The sequence below is a fragment of the Sinohyriopsis cumingii genome, chromosome 6, assembly GCF_028554795.1.
Source record: "Sinohyriopsis cumingii isolate HCF-2022 chromosome 6, ASM2855479v2, whole genome shotgun sequence".
Classification (NCBI taxonomy): domain Eukaryota; kingdom Metazoa; phylum Mollusca; class Bivalvia; order Unionida; family Unionidae; genus Sinohyriopsis; species Sinohyriopsis cumingii.
This window is the reverse complement of record NC_142966.1, coordinates 73,554,130-73,570,643: the sequence shown is the minus strand read 5'-3', so window position 1 is coordinate 73,570,643 and position 16,514 is coordinate 73,554,130. Positions and strand designations below refer to the sequence as shown.

The window sequence follows — 16,514 nt, the reverse complement described above, 5'->3', positions numbered from 1 at the left end:
TTATAAAACTAGAGTGAACTTTGACAATATATGTGCACTCTGACTTATAAAACTAGAGTGGACTTGACAGTGTATGTGCACTCAGACTTATAAAACTAGAGTGGACTTGACAATGTATGTGCACTCAGACTTATAAAACTAGAGTGGACTTTGACAGTGTATGTGTACTCAGACTTATAAAACTAGAGTGGACTTGACAATGTATGTGTACTCAGACTTATAAAACTAGAGTGGACTTGACAATGTATTTGTTTGCGAATTTGAAAACCTAGAGTGGAACTTGACAATGTATGTGTTTGCAAAGTTGAAAAACTAGAGTGGGCTTTCACAATTGATGATTTGACTCTGCTACCTTGACTGGACTTGAGCGATTTGTGTATGTACCTTTGCACAGTGTTTGAATAATACTCCATTCAGAAACGTTAAAACTTCTGCAGGTATGATTCTGTTGAAGCTTAAAATCAGGGATGTAAATACTTTCTTTATCAAATGTATGTTTTATTGTAACAGTGCATAGTTCTTCTGTTCTTCAAATGGTAGGGGTCAAATCTTCACTAAGAAATGCATAGCTCTGACCTTGAGATCTTCAAATGTTTGATTATTTGCACATCTTAGTCACATTCAGATCAACCAAATCTATTTATACCACACCATTTCATTGCAAATTTGCCTTCTGTTCTAGGGAGTGGCAGCACTGATCCCCTGGAGACACTTGCAGCCATCACTCTTCTGGAGATGGGATATCCACGAGACACAGTCCGCAACTCCATTCTCATCCTCCGTAGACAGAAAGGTTAGAATATATGTTTCCTGCGGGACATGAAATTGCATGAATCCCAGCCAAAAAAGGTTTTCTCTCTAATATGAGGAAGTGTGTGAAAATCACACACTGATAATTTTCTGTGTGCCTAAAGAAGCCCAGTACCATTGGTTGCACTCTACATTTTCGTACTTTGGATAAGATTTTCAAAGAAAGAAAATTTTCCAAGGTTTTTGTTACTGGTTATCCTGGTTATTTAGCTGTTTACTCCAAGATGACACCTTTTGACGCCAACCCCTTTACTGCATGGTCACTCCTTTTGACACCTTTCATGACAAATTCTATTAAGATACCCAGTACTACCAAAATGAAGACTGTTTATGCATTATCACATATACGGCTTCAAGAATGAATCTATAAAATTTCTCAAAAATGACGATTTTCTATATTTAAATAGCATTTACTCACCAATTGCAATACTATTCAGCACAAAATATATACAGATGAAGTCCTTGAATATTCTTCTATTTTTAGAAACAAGGAAAAACCATTACTCGCATGGCATGGCAAATTTCGATCAACTCCAGTAAACGAAAGTACTTGTTTATTGTGTTAAAATTTAGGATTTGCTTGTAAAGAGATGAGTTTCATTAATTTTAAATCTTTATTTAATGTCAAACATCATTTTTAAATCACTGAAGTTAATTTTTTTAAAATTTCACAGGAAAGTTGATACACGATAGCAAGGTCTTCATTCATGACTTAAGGGAGTCCCGCATTTCGTAAATTGAAAACCATTATAATTGTGAAATATACTAAATATTGCACATCAGTACTGATTTCGTGTTCGAGTGCCACCAACCCCTAAACCCATCTTGTTTAATAAAACCTGTTTTAATCAGCAGTATAATTATTGCCCCCAAGAACACATTTCTAGTTGCTTCTGTGAATGAAAGTCAGGGTTTCTGACCATGAAAAGTCTTGAATTTTGCAAATATTGATGAAAATCGGGGAAAAATCCAGGAATTTTCTGCCACCACATAACACTGAAATAATCACGTAATTGAGTCGTAACTAAACTGATCGTGAGTTAAATTTATTGAGTTCTAACCAGAATATTCGGAAGGTGCAGTATGGATCATTTGGGTGCTTGCAATAAACATGTATGCTGAGTCAGTCCAAACACTCGGTGAAATAGATTTGTCTAGTGGACTTTTATTTTCAAAGTCAACTCGATATCCGTATCTTTCCTGACATGGAAGGTATGAAAACCAGTCTAACATCACAAGAGGCCAACATGATGGTGGCAAAGTGTAGCCACTTACGGGATGGCCTGGTGAACTTTAAACATTGTTAGATTGAGTGATACATGCATGAAATTGATATGAAAATTACTTATTTTCTCAGAAATTGTGAGTATTAAAATTGTTATGTCTTTAATCTGCTAAAAGTCAAGATAAAACTACAGCGTTGATGAAATGTGACCTAGTACTCGTGATGTGCATTGCTAGTTGCATGAGTACACAAATCTAACAACCCACATTTTCAAATGTTGTAGAATGTGTATATATATATATATATATATATATATATATATATATATATATATATATATATATATATATATATATATATTAAATGTAAGTTGTATACTGGTTGTAATAAAAATACAAAAATGAAAGAACATAAAATTTTCCATATTTATATATTCCAAGAGCATACTTCTGGAGTTTTGTTGTATCGTGTGACTACCACATTGACATGTGCTCTCTGCTTGATAAATCACTGGCCAGATTGCTGGTTTTTACAAAAAGTATCTGACTTTCATTTAACATAATTGAATTTCTGTACAACAACATTAAAAAGGAGTTTGTTATTGATATCATGTGATTATTGGAATTCTGATGTCATCGTTTGAGATTTGTGAAGTCATGTGACTAGTAGTGCAGAAGGTGAGTACTGGATCAAGTTTCATCTATGCCTTAGTTTTGTCTAGTCTGTTAGCGGATTAAAGACATAACAATTATAACACTTGCCATTTCTAAGAAAATAAATCGTTTTCCTATCGATTTCATGCAGTTATATGTCGATATGACATAAGTTTAAATTTTCTAGACCCACTGGGTCCTCGTCTGTTGGTTACAGTGATTTGTCTGGAAGTGAAAACAATTTTTATATATTGTTACCACATGGTGGTGGCAAATTCCAAATTTTCTATATGCAATTGCAATGACCCCACACCCCAACCTAAATATCCAAATATGAAAAATGGGGTTGAATATTCAGAAGAAACCACAGTTAGAAGATGGACAGCTATTCGTTTATACCAAATTTGTAGTCCAAATTGTTGAATCTCGGAGCTGAAATGTGAAATTATTATCCCTTGTATTATATATTAAAAAACTATACAAGCCCCTTTATCGATACAGGTTTGGCGACTGGTTTAACGAATTACAAAACAAGTTGATTTTACAGAAAATTCAGTCATTGTTTATAGAGTAGTATATTATTTTGAAGGTCTTTGTCAAAATTTAAATCAACCCTTTTGAAAATGTTTTTTAAATGATGGATATTTAATCGATCATCTTAAGGAGATTAGGTTCTTTGAAAAATATTGTTTGGGATCTTTTTGGCACAGATAAATTCACAGTTAACTCTTTTTGTTGCAAGACAAGGTTCTAATTATTCGCATTTATAAAATTTTTTTATACATTAACAGGAAATGTTTACTTTCTATAAGATGCTCTCTCTCTCTCTCTCTCTCTCTCTCCATATATATATATATAGCTTTAGAATTCCTTAGAATTAAAGGTTTGAAAGGAAACAACTAATTTGTGTTCATTATGTTGTTCCCACTTAGCAATATAGTGCAGGTCAGCAAAATAAAGTTAGAACTTTTATTCTGTACATTGAAATGACTACCTGCCAATTTACAGAAATATAATCAAACTTGTTTCATGTGATACATTTTGTGGATTTGTGCATGATTATCTTTTCTGGCTTAGATGTTTTGGAGAGTCTTGGAGGAGAACCATCTTTAGATATAAAAAATGCATGTTTTATAATATAATATGTTCTTTAATTCCATTCAGTAATGGTCATATGTGAACCTTGAAAAAATTAATTTCATCTTGGAATTGACCTGGAAATTTACCTTTAGAAAGGCGTGTAACTATGGCAAGTGTAGAATGGTGGGTTTTGAAAATTTCATCATAGAAAATTCATAGAAGTATACAACTAAGCTAATATCATACTTTTTCATTTTTTCATTAATGTGGGATACAGAGAAGGGATAAATTAAATTCATATTGGTGTCTAAATAACTTGTTCGACAACAACATTGATCATAGTACATGAGATAAAAATATAGTGAGGTATATATGACACAACACTTAAATTTCAGTTTCATGATTTTAACAGCAAATGTGTCTGATTTTAAATGTACAAAATACAGTGCATGTAATATAATAAAATACATAATACAGAATATAATTTTTAAAAATCCAATTAGGGAGGCTTGAGAATTGAAAAATACATTAGACTTGTTTGTGTAGTCAAGAGATATCGTTTTGGCAGCAGGCATAACATAATGTTGTCAGTAAATTTAAATTTTAGTGAAAGGGGAAAGATTAAAGTAATGATTTTCTATCTGTCACAGGCACTAAAAGGTACATACAACCTGGTATCAATTTAAATAGAGTAAGGCAATTACAATAATTTATACACCCATTATTTGGCTTCATTTTATATAGTTATTTTTGTTCGTGGTTATTTCAAGATACATGTATCATTATTATATCCTATTTATTCAAGCTTTACTTTGCAGAATTTATAATACTTTTTACCTCAGCAAGCCTGCTTTCTGTGAAATGTAATTTGTGGGAAAATTTTGCACATTTGTTAAATGCCTATTTCAAGGCATCCAATTATGCATTTTTTGTCATCCTTTTCAAAGATGGGACAAGTTAGCAAAATTAGTGGCACAGTTACAAACTGAATGCATTTCATATGGCTATTAAATTAGTTAAATATGTTCCACACCTTTTTGGCTGTAAAGATTTCAGAGACCTATGACTGATGGTCTCCAGATAAGATATTCTTCATCTTAATTACTGTTCATCTGATTGAAAATTATTTACTGGTGTTGATACATTGATACGTGTGTCAGTATTGATAGTATTCATCCTTTTTATTATTTACTCATAATAAAATGGTCATCGATTCCCAAAAAGCCAAACATCTTGTATGCCAGATTAATTGTATGATAACTGCATGTGTTATTTTAAATCATCAATGACTGTACCGTCTTTGATACTTTCTTTAGTTATGATTGGTGTGATTCAGAAATTGATCTTTAGAACTATTTATTGATTTGTGAAGATTCTTTTGGGGGATGGGTTTGCACTGTTTATTTGAAATCATCAGGAGAACCAACAGTATAGAGGGATTTCATCAGGATTTTAACACTCAAGGGGAATTCCAAACTAGCATTTTCATTATATGATAAGGTGGGGGGGGTAGATTTTAAGGAGTGGAGATTTTTTAATAAGAGAACAGTATCAAAGAAGTATGTTTCATATGTCTGCATCTGTCAACCATATGTATATACATATATAATGTCCACACAAATCTAACAAGAATAAAATCAGGTTCTCTGTTTCATAGTATGCCAGCTGCAGATCAGGAAATTTGAGATTGCCTGTTGAACCAACATGCTGGATCCTGATCTGCATGCGCTTATCTTGGTCAGTAGAGTTCACGGGATGCACATTATATACTGTTGAAGTTGCTGGCATCTCATCCATAGAGCAGGTGGAAGGGGAATTGGAGCTTGAGAGAAAAAAGGAACCAAAATTCCAAGAGAAGTGGTTGAGTGCCTACAACTGGTTAAGGAAATAACCAAAAGGAGGAATGTTATGTGTTTCATGTCTTTAATATAAGAAAGATAAACTATTTACCAACAAAATTGGTTGTACAAATTTTCGAACATCATATTTTAGATGGCATATGGAATTGTCAGGTCATATCCAAGCGATTAGGGAAAGTATTATGCAGAAAGAATTCCTGTCAGCAGCAGTAAATGCAGTTTAATAAATGGTGAAAAAAGTGATGCTGTCGTTTGTGCCACACAAACAGCATATTCTATTGCCTCTGAGAGCCTGCCAGTTGCAAAATATTCTAGTTTGTCTGAATTGCAGAAATGGAATGGATGTGAAACTGTACAGTCCTTAAGATCAGGGGATGAATCTTGCAATACAGGGAAAGAATTCATTGATGCCTTTGCAAATTTAATCATGACAGCTCTCTTACAATAGATCAAAGCAGTGACATTATCGATTAAAAGCTTGTCATATATGCAAAAGTGGTTAGTGATGATTTCAATGCACTAACTCCTTTTCCTTGGAAACATGCATGCAAATGAAGTATGTGTGACAGCAAATGTTTTCTTCAGTTAGCTGGAGAATTCTTTGAAGAAAAGAGGTGCATGTTTTAATATATTAGGGCTTGGCAGTGATAGGGCCTCCATTATGACTGGCCAAAAATACTGGTTTTGCAATCAGTTCAAAGAAAAGAATCCACATCTTGTGTCATTACACTTGATGGCGCATAGGTTAAACATGTTCTTCAAGGGCTGCAGAAGAAGCAACTTAAATGAAACCCTTAAAGATGGTTCGAAGTAATTGTTCAGGTATTTTAAGTTTTTCTTCAAGTGGAACTGAACTGAAACAAATTCAAAATGTACTGGAGATGAATAAATATTCTATGAAAGAAGTACTTGAAATTCGTTAGATGGCATTCTATTCTACAGTGCATTATATGCAGTTTACAATTCATGGAAGACCTACCCCAAGGGTAATGATCCAGTTTGTGTGTGTGTGTTTTTTTTTTGAAAGTAACCAGGTGTAAAGTATAAGTAGCCAGGTAAATCACCTGGCTCCTAGCTGTTAAGGAAAACCTTGGTTTTTGCATAACTTGAACCTGTATTACTGTCATAATATAATGTTATGTTTTGCATAACTTGAACCTGTATTACTGTCATAATATAATGTTATGAAAAGCTTTGGTAATGCTGTAAGAAAACACTTGCTGAATGACTATTTTGTTTGCGTTTGTGATGCTTTGTCATTATAACGCTGCAGGATCACTTAATTGTATTGCCATCATCCTATACAGATAGATTGGGCTGCAGTTGATATGACAGGTGGTTGTTAATGGGAGGTGAAAATTGTGGGTAGTACTGCATCATAAACTAATGAGATGCACAGTGTTTTTACTAATGTAAATGACAGCAGCTTTGCAGAATAACCATAAGAAAGTCAAGTACATTTTTACTTGGAATGAACAGAGATCAGTGATATATTGTATGGTTACTGTAATGTAATGATCTCCCTCACATTATCAGGTGCTGAAATCACTGCACAGGAAGTCCTTGATTTCATCTGGAAAGAGGAAGACATTGAGCGGCAGCGACAAGAAGAAGAAGCAAGCCGACCCCGTCGTCCTGGTGATCCGCAACCACCAGCACTACCTACTTTAATGGAGCGTCTTAACTTAGGTGGATCACCTGCAGTTACCCAGACTATTGTGATGCAGTCAGCATCAATTACTACTACAACATCTTCACTCACAACAGCTGCCATGACAGTGACATCAGATACCATGGCAAACAGTTCTACATTAGTGAGTATTTCTGCTGCCATATCCCCCTCTCTATCTCTCTCTCTCTCTCTCTCAGCCAAAGATATTATTGACTGTATTATTTATGTACACTGCCATTGAGTTCATTGCTTAAGTCATGAATTAAAACTGAAATTACGAGAGTGACATTTGGGATTTTTAATTTTGCCCGAGTTTATCTCCTTATAATAGAATTTGGAGCACTGATGATTTGCCCATATTGATTCTTTCAGAGATGATTATTGCTTTGAATCAAGACTTGGAGAATATCAATTTTGGAGGGTGCCTCATTTTTATATAAACATATAAGAAAGTAGATTATTGTTTTATATCAGTGTTGGTGGGGCATGTGTGATTTTTTATGGCAGTTTAGTTGCCTAAGAAGCTGTTGTTGCAGACCGAATCAAACTGATACAGGAGACACCTGATTTACACCAATTTCATTTATTTGCTTTCATTTTAATGTTATTTATAAAGAAGAAATAGCATTCAGATTGCACCACTCTGCTTGTTTTTACGCCATCACTGGTGCCATCTGTTGTTTCTCATGCTCATGTACGTTCATTTACTATATACTTTCAATTTATGTCAGTACCACAGGAATGCATTTATAGCGTAATTCAAGTGCCACCTCAACATGTCTTTTTTTTTTGTGTACAATAAATAAGGCTTATCTACTGGCATGCATATTTACAAGACTTACATCAATTATCTGCAGGCATGCATATTTAGAAGACTGTTGCATCAATTATATGCAGGTCTGCATATTTACAAGACTGTTACATCAATTATATGCAGGCATGCATATTTACAAGACTGTTACATCAATTATCTGCAGGCATGCATATTTACAAGACTGTTGCATCAATTATATGCAGGTCTGCATATTTACAAGACTGTTACATCACTTATCTGCAGGCATGCATATTTACAAGACTGTTACATCAATTATCTGCAGGCATGCATATTTACAAGACTGTTACATCAATTATCTGCAGGCATGCATATTTACAAGACTGTTGTATCAATTATATGCAGGTCTGCATATTTACAAGACTGTTACATCACTTATCTGCAGGCATGCATATTTACAAGACTGTTACATCAATTATCTGCAGGCATGCATATTTACAAGACTGTTACATCAATTATCTGCAGGCATGCATCCAGTGCCTTACCAATTGTACACTGACGACACCCAAATTTACAAATCTAGCCACCCAACTGAAGTTGATGCTACCATCCAAGGTGTAGAGAGGCGCATTTCTGATGTGAAATCATGGATGACGTGTAACAAGCTGCAGATAAATGATGATAAAACTGAGGCCATTCTGATCACAACACAAAGACTTTCTCATTTACATCCTTTACCTCAAACAATAAATATCAGCAACACCAACTTAAATTCACACAGTCAGTACGAAACGTAGGTGTTACTCTGGACAGTACTCTCACATTGCACCAACATGTCATGAACATATGCAAGGCTGCATATCTTGAGCTGAGATGCATCAGCTCAATTTGCAAATATCTTTCAGGTGCTGCCACTAAAACATTTGTGTGTTCATTGGTAATTTCAAGACGGGACTATTGTAACTCAATTCTGTCTGATTTATCTCAATATCTACTCCAGAAACTTCGAAAAGTTCAAAACACAGCTGCTCAGATCATCCTTAGAGTACCACGATAAGAGCACACCTCCCCGCAGCTCTGTACCCTACACTGGCTATCCATTCGATCCAGAATCAAACACAAAATTTGTTCTCTGTGCTACATTTCACTGACGGACTCCAGTCCAACATACCTATTCAACCTCACCCATGTGTACACACCAGCAAGATACTTACACTCATCTTCTGACAATCGTATAATTATACTCATTATTCCCACTATGAAAACGAAGTCATATGGACAATGTTCTTTTGCATGCCAGGACCCAGCAACATGGAATGAATTGCCCACTGAACTTAGACACAAAGACACAGTGATCAAATTCAAGAGTGCTCTTAACTCTCACTTATTTTGACTGCAAGAACAAACTTATAAAACCTAATAATGTTTCCTACCTTAAATATTTTCAGCATGTTTTTTATATTTTCAAATTTCATGGTGTTTGTTTTTTGTAATCATGTCATTATTTTTTTATTATGTTATAGGTGTTGTCTAATGTTGTAAAGCGCTTAGAGCTTCTAAAGATTAGGCCCTATACAAAGTCCTCATTATTATTATTATTATTATGCATATTTACAAGACTATTACATCAATTATCTGCAGGCATGCATATTTACAAGACTGTGTTATATCAGTTGCAATCTGCAATTTCCAAACTTTCTTTGTTTCTTGGTTTTTTATTGTTTTAAAGCCACAAGACTGCATTGGGGAAACTTGCAGGGGGAAAATATCACCAACTTTATGTATCTGTGACTTGAGTCAGCTTACTAGTCTTTAAAGAATCTGTGGATGTATGAGCATGCTGTTGAGAGGATTCTCTTTATTCATGTAATAAACAATACTGGGCAGTCTTGGGCAGAAAATGACTTTATCACTTGAGTGTGTGCATGTGTTTTGGATTTTTATTGTAGCTGTAACAATTGTTAAGTCATATTGTTATAATGTCTGCAGTGTGACAGTTTATAGTGATGTCTAGCACTGTGGCATCATGCAATAGACATGTAATATTATGTCCAACCCAGTCACATCATCCTGATACCAGGCCAACCAGTCCTAACACTAACCTCTTAATGCTGAGCACCAAGTGAGGCAGCTGTTAGTACCATTTGTATAAGTCTTTAGTTTGACTTGGTTGGGGTTTGATCCCATGACCTCCCACATCTGAGTTGGATGCCTAAACCAATTAGGCTTCCAGAGTGGTCTTTATCATTTGAAATTCTTTTTGTTAATGTTGACTGAAGTTAGTAGGACAGCATTTGATCAGCAGAGACAACTTATCCTATGACTGTTTCCAATACAGAAGAGTTTTGTCCCTTGTACAGCCTCCTAAACTACTTGGACTTGGTGCAGTAGCTGAAGTAAAATTATGGTAGCCTGATGAATGACTAGAAGTTCATCCGATTGAGAGTTGAAGTCTAAGAAAGTGTGATATTTGAAGAGAAATATATGCATTCATTCATCACGTGTACATTTTATAGAATGGAATAGGTGTGATACAAGGAGAAAATTATTCTCATCCCAATGATCACAATTTGAAGTAGTAAAAGTGTGATATCTGAAGAGAAAATAGACTCAATCAATGGCCCCACATAAATTATAAGGCATTATGTGATGAGAAAATATCACCAATGATCACCCAAACAAAAGTTGTATAACAGCAATGTATCCCAATATTAAGGCGAATTCATTGACGTTTATACAACTGAAAATTGCCAACAAATCTTTCCAGAGGATGGGAACTTAGTGCTGAATATATAACTATTTCAAACTCATGAAAATGGTTTCTAGATGAAATACAGAAGTAAAGAAATTACTAATGTTACAATAATATGAAAAGTTGAAGTTATAAATTTAAATACCAAAATTAGTGTATTAGTTATATGTATCTTAGATGTTGTTAAGTAGTGAAATTGTTAATGTAATAAATATAATTCCAGACTAAAAACTACAAAAATAACAGTAGTAACTGAAAGATAAACTTAAGTAGAAAGCCATGTCCAACTATATTGACTTGTAAGCCTAGCTGTTACATGCTTCTTTACATACCCAAAGAATATGAGTGTCAGACACTCTATAGTCTTGTTGCTTGTGCACTGGCTGGCTGGCTGGCTACTGATTCAAACTTTCCTGGGCCTTAAATACTATGTAGCTGGAAAACCAATATGAAAAGTGTTGGATATTGTAGAACTATAAAGAATAATATTTTACAATTAATCAAATATATTTGGTGAAATTAATTTCAGGGGAAAATACTTTCCTGAAAATTTATCCAAAATCCATTGCTGAACTACAGGTTGGTAACTCATATCGCCTTCCATACAAGTGTACTATACTGGACCTATTCTGCACGTGCTCATTAAGCTATAAATAGCAATGACTGAACTACAAAGTCTGCATGCAGTCGTGTATCAAATGAAACCAAGTATTTTCTATAAGAAGAGGTGACTTATATTAAATATCCTTTTTGGTAACCAAAAATCATCTTCAGTCCTTAGAACTTATCCCGATCATGTCAAACTTGCAAATGCATCCTTTGAAATTGTCATTAGGTTACATGTACAGGTACGCATTGTTTGTAATCCACTGATAGTTCCAGCAACCCTTATTAGTCTTGACTGTAACTTTTTTCTTCCTATCAGAAAAATCGGCATGCAAAAAAAACATTTGTACTTAGTGTAGTAATCGTGGTGATCTTGTATGTCAAAGTTTACACTGCATGATGAACTGTCATCAGTTACAGTAGAGACTAGATAAATTCCATCTGTTACAGCTTTTAGGCTGATCATATACCTTTTTGTATTGATTAAGTGTTTATTTCCTCAATGCTTGCTTTATTTGGGTGTTTTCTGTGTTCTTTTGTTAAATTTGAAGGGTTTTTGCACCTTGCTTACCCAGCAGTGCTAAAGTAAATTATAATCTCTGTCATAGTTCCAGTGGTTGGATGAGTATCACAAAGTTTGTTTGAGTTCCTGAATTTTGTACTTTGTGTGTTTTTCACACTTTCAGAGCTTTACATGTCACAGGGTGTATGTGAGTGTTGACACAGGAAGGCCCTGTGTCACGTGTCATGTGCCCCACCTTCCTATCGAGCACTGATAGTTACACATAGAAAGATGTTCCACTATTTGCAGCACCCAAGTTTCTCCTACTTTTCCTACTTGTTTGGTCAGACTCCCTATTGTTCCCTACTTTTTTTCCCAAATTACCCAGCAATTCTGACTTTTATCAGTTTTCTGTTGAAAGTATAAATAGCCATTGCAACACAAATCATGTATCGTCTCTGTCATGTGGAGCATGGTATTTAAGGTTGATATGCTTGTTTTGGTGATTACACCATGAATTTGGTCCATGTGATGTAAAAATGAGCATGACAGAAACTATACATTAATTAAAACTAAAAGGAATACCTAGATTACATCATCATAATTATGAATAGGTACAAGTATTTAATTAAGTACCACTAAAACAAGCATTCAGGTTTTTGTTTTGCTTCTTAAACATCAGTAAAAGTTTTACATGATTGCACATGCACAGATGTCTTTGCACCATTGTGATAACATATTTAAACCATAATATTATTAGTGAGTAACCTCAACTTTACAAATACATATTTAAGGGGACAATTCAAAACTGAATGTAAAAGAATCTTTTGGTCTTCATCAATTTTGGTGAAGCTTATTTGAAGTCTGATGGTGAGAATGTATGCCGTCACTACCAAAAAGGGCACACACAGCTTAGAACATAGAATCAACCTCTACTAAAGTGACAGTATTTGAGTAAGGGCATGCTATTGTTCAGGATTGCAAAGGTAAATAAAGTACAGTTTTTATCTTTTATCAGGAATTTACATCAATTTCATACTGTTTTCTTTATAAAACAATCATTTTTTTCCCCTCCTTTTTGCCTGCTCTTTATAAAACAGTAGCTCTATTTTATCCCTACTTTTTCAAAAAGTGTTGTTGGAAGACTGGTGTCTGAGTTGTCTCTTCACAGCTCAATCGTGGGACTTCATAGAAAGTTATGCAGAGGAAAGAAAAAGGGTCCCTCTTTTCCTAATCACAGGATGACCCCATCCCCCACCCCATTCCCTGGAGGGGGCTGGATCTCTTCCTGTTTTTGCAGGCAACTCCCCATGAGGGACAGGAATGTACTGTGACCTTGGAGGTTCAGAGTTTGCCCAAAGGTCAAGGATTCCATACACTTGTTATGAAGCTGTTGGTGCCTGTGAGGAATCAGTCTTTGGTAGGGAAAATACCTGAGAGTGTGTAGCCCCACCCAGTTATTGACAATTAAACATCCTGTCAAGGATGGTGACCAGGTGACAGATGGGTGAACCACACCTTTCGGAGAGGAAAGAGCAGCAATCGCGCTTCGATATATTTAAAATGGGCTGTCTGTCAGATCTCCAATCACCAGGCATCAAGCACTGGTTGCATCCCCTCAACCCTATGTTACCTTTAATCCCTGTTGGTGTGAGGTGTAGTCACCTAGTTAGGGATGTGACTTGGACACACCATCACCCATTCCCTGTGTTACTGTTTAATCCCAGCAGGATGTGGGGACCCTACTGACTGGGAAGTAATGTCTTCCTTAACCTCCATGATGTCATGAATGTTGCTGCCTTGGTTTGAAGGTATGGCAGACATGATATTTGATGGACTTGCTGTGTTGTATATGGTCGTGTCCTGCAAAAAGATGGGTAAAAGTACCAGTCTCCAAGATGGTCAAGAAGCTATGACCAGTCTCATTCACATAGGAGGACAGCTAACAGTGTAAGTCCTATCATCTCTCATCAGCAGTTAGAGAATGATGGAAACCTCAGTTCATTGTCTTCCTCAGTGGCGAGAGATATACAGAAAGTAGAGTCCTGTCTCAGCTCAGTACAATGATGGCCTCCCCATCATGGTGTACTTGAATAAGTTCTTAGAGGAACTGGTGTAACAGTTCCTCTCCCTCCATTGGTGTTGCCTGCTGCTTGCCACCTGTTGGGTCTGATGTTGGAGTAGGGGGAAGTTGAGATATTGGATCAGGTGGTGAAGAAGGGGTGATCTGTGCCTCCAGCTACTAAATTCAATCTCCAGCATTCTCCAGCTTGGCCCATCTTTCCACTGGACTCTTGGGTGACCAGTGGGGATAATGTATGGGTCCTAGACTTACCTCCTGGTATAAACCTTGGAGGCCTTGGAGCTTTAGGCCTGCACCCCTGAGACAATTGCCTCACATGCTGATCTCCTTTGATGCCATTCAGTATTTTAAAGGAGGAATTGTGGTCTCCAGTTTTGCTTCTGTGCTTGCTGGAGACAGTGCTCAGGGAGTTGATTGGTCTAAGGTGCATGCCTTAGTTATCTCTGACATGTCCCCCTGATCATGTGGAGTAAGAGTCTCAGTTCAGCCAATGTGAGTATGTTAGAAAGTGTGCCAATAGCTTCATGAGGGTTGATGGTTCTTCCCAAGATTTTCCCAAGTTCTTCCTGGACTAAATGTACTGGCCACCATGTATAGCCTGTCATGTGCTGAAAAATGGTGTTAAAGACCTCTTGATAACTGGGACCCTCCTTGTGGATTTTTCAAAGAGCAAGAAAAGTCAGTATCTTCCAAAGCTGGAAAAGAAAGATTAAGTAATCTGAGAAACACCGTCTCTTCACCAACAAATTGCCTTTGTGTCTCTTCTTAGTAGATGCTCCAAAACCATTTGGTGTGGTGATTATAGAGTTACAGTGCGATGCAGTATTAATACATGTGCTAAAATGTTGTCTTGAAAAGCTTCTTAAAAACGACTCTTTTCAAGTTTGTGAGGCCTTCTACTATGCTTTATTAGTTTGAAGTTAAGCACCATCAGAAAGAGGATAAAGATCCTTTGATTGGAAAGCCTGCAACAGACTCTTGCTAGAAAAGATAAAATCCACCTGGGAAAACAGAGGGTGCAAGACTTTTATGATGGGGCAAGGTTGTTTTTTTTAAACATCAGCAAAATACAAGTTGCCCCTTAAAGATGGTATATTAAAGAATGCTGAATATATATTGTAAACATGCATTGCTGGTGTTTAGAATTGTTTTACAACATATTTATGCCCATCATTTGCAAGCTGTATCTTAGTTTTGGTGGTGGTGTCCCTCAAAAATGTTTTCTTGGGTTAGGCATGTCAAATAAACAAGTCATGGTGAATCATGGGATCAGCACTTTTATTACCCCTGTCCATATGTCCATTTACTTCTTGGTTAGATTTTGCAGTTAGGTCATTTCAGGCAGTGGTGAGGAACCATGAACATTTTGTCAGTCCATATTAAAAAAATCTTTGGTTGATTCTGTCCGCAAGGAGGTAAAATAATTATATTGTACCTCTGCTACACAGGGAGCTGCAAGCGTAACGTCCATGTCCACCTCGGCCTCCAGACCAAAACAGAATTCCCGTGCATCAGACCAAGAACAGAAGCAAGATGAGGGCCAAGGATATAAAACTAATGTTGGAGGAGCTGGAAATAAGAGAGGAGGATCAATGACAAGAGATGGTTAGACTTCAAGCCACTTTAAAAACACATTGTGATGATTTTTGTTGTCCCACCTTTGTAGCCATATTGAGATATAAGTTTCACTTTTCTGTTATCAATTGTCAACATCATGCCTTCTAGCTATTCCTGACTTTCATAAAATATCTATTTTATTATCACTATATTTTTCCATATGTTTCCTGACTCACTATTATCTCTTGCAGAAATGGAAAGTTTAAGGCAGGGATGTGGCACACAAATCAGTGTGCCAGAATTGCACAGGAGTATGTCACTAGCAGTTTACTTTTAACCCACTTTTGGCACACAGACTACTACATTATACTTGTAACCCACTTCTGGCACACAGACTACCACATTGTACTTGTAACCCACTTTTGGCTGGCACACAGACTACCACATTGTACTTGTAACCCACTTTTGGCACACAGACTACCACAGTATACTTGTAACCCACTTTGGCATACAGACTCTTGTTGCCTGAAGTTGCCAGAAATTGGCAGCTATTTGCCGTAATTGTGCCAGAAAATACTTTTGGTCCTATTTGTATAACATTTTATGCCAAAACCAAAACTTAACCTGACAGGTTAACCAAGTAAATGCCACAAATGTGCCAGAATAAAATCATACAGAAATATATGTTCCAAAAACATACCACACCAATATCATTGATTTGTTAGAGTTTATTTCATTGGAATTATAGTCTCAAGGTTTGGTGTTGGTCAAAACTAACTTGGCATCCAAAAGAAAAAATTGCAAAATAAAACTTTTCAAGGCAGATAGAGAACATTCATTGCTTTGAGGCTGATGATTTATTGTTTTACTAGAAGGACCAGAAGAGCTTATGGGATGGTCTGTTGACATAAGTTTGCTGTTGCTACTTTTCCTAAGCTACTTG

The 16,514-nt window shown here is 36.0% G+C and overlaps 1 protein-coding gene across 1 annotated transcript in view; it reads left to right on the top strand.

Moving 5' to 3' along the window:
* Positions 1-16,514, top strand: part of LOC149797206 (uncharacterized) — a 35,958-nt gene that overhangs the window by 5,050 nt on the left and 14,394 nt on the right. Inside the window, exons 3-5 of the mRNA XM_089961895.1 lie at positions 683-793; positions 7,164-7,441; positions 15,463-15,619. Coding sequence (XP_089818021.1) covers positions 683-793; positions 7,164-7,441; positions 15,463-15,619 — 546 coding nt within the window. The remainder of the gene's footprint in view (positions 1-682; positions 794-7,163; positions 7,442-15,462; positions 15,620-16,514) is intronic.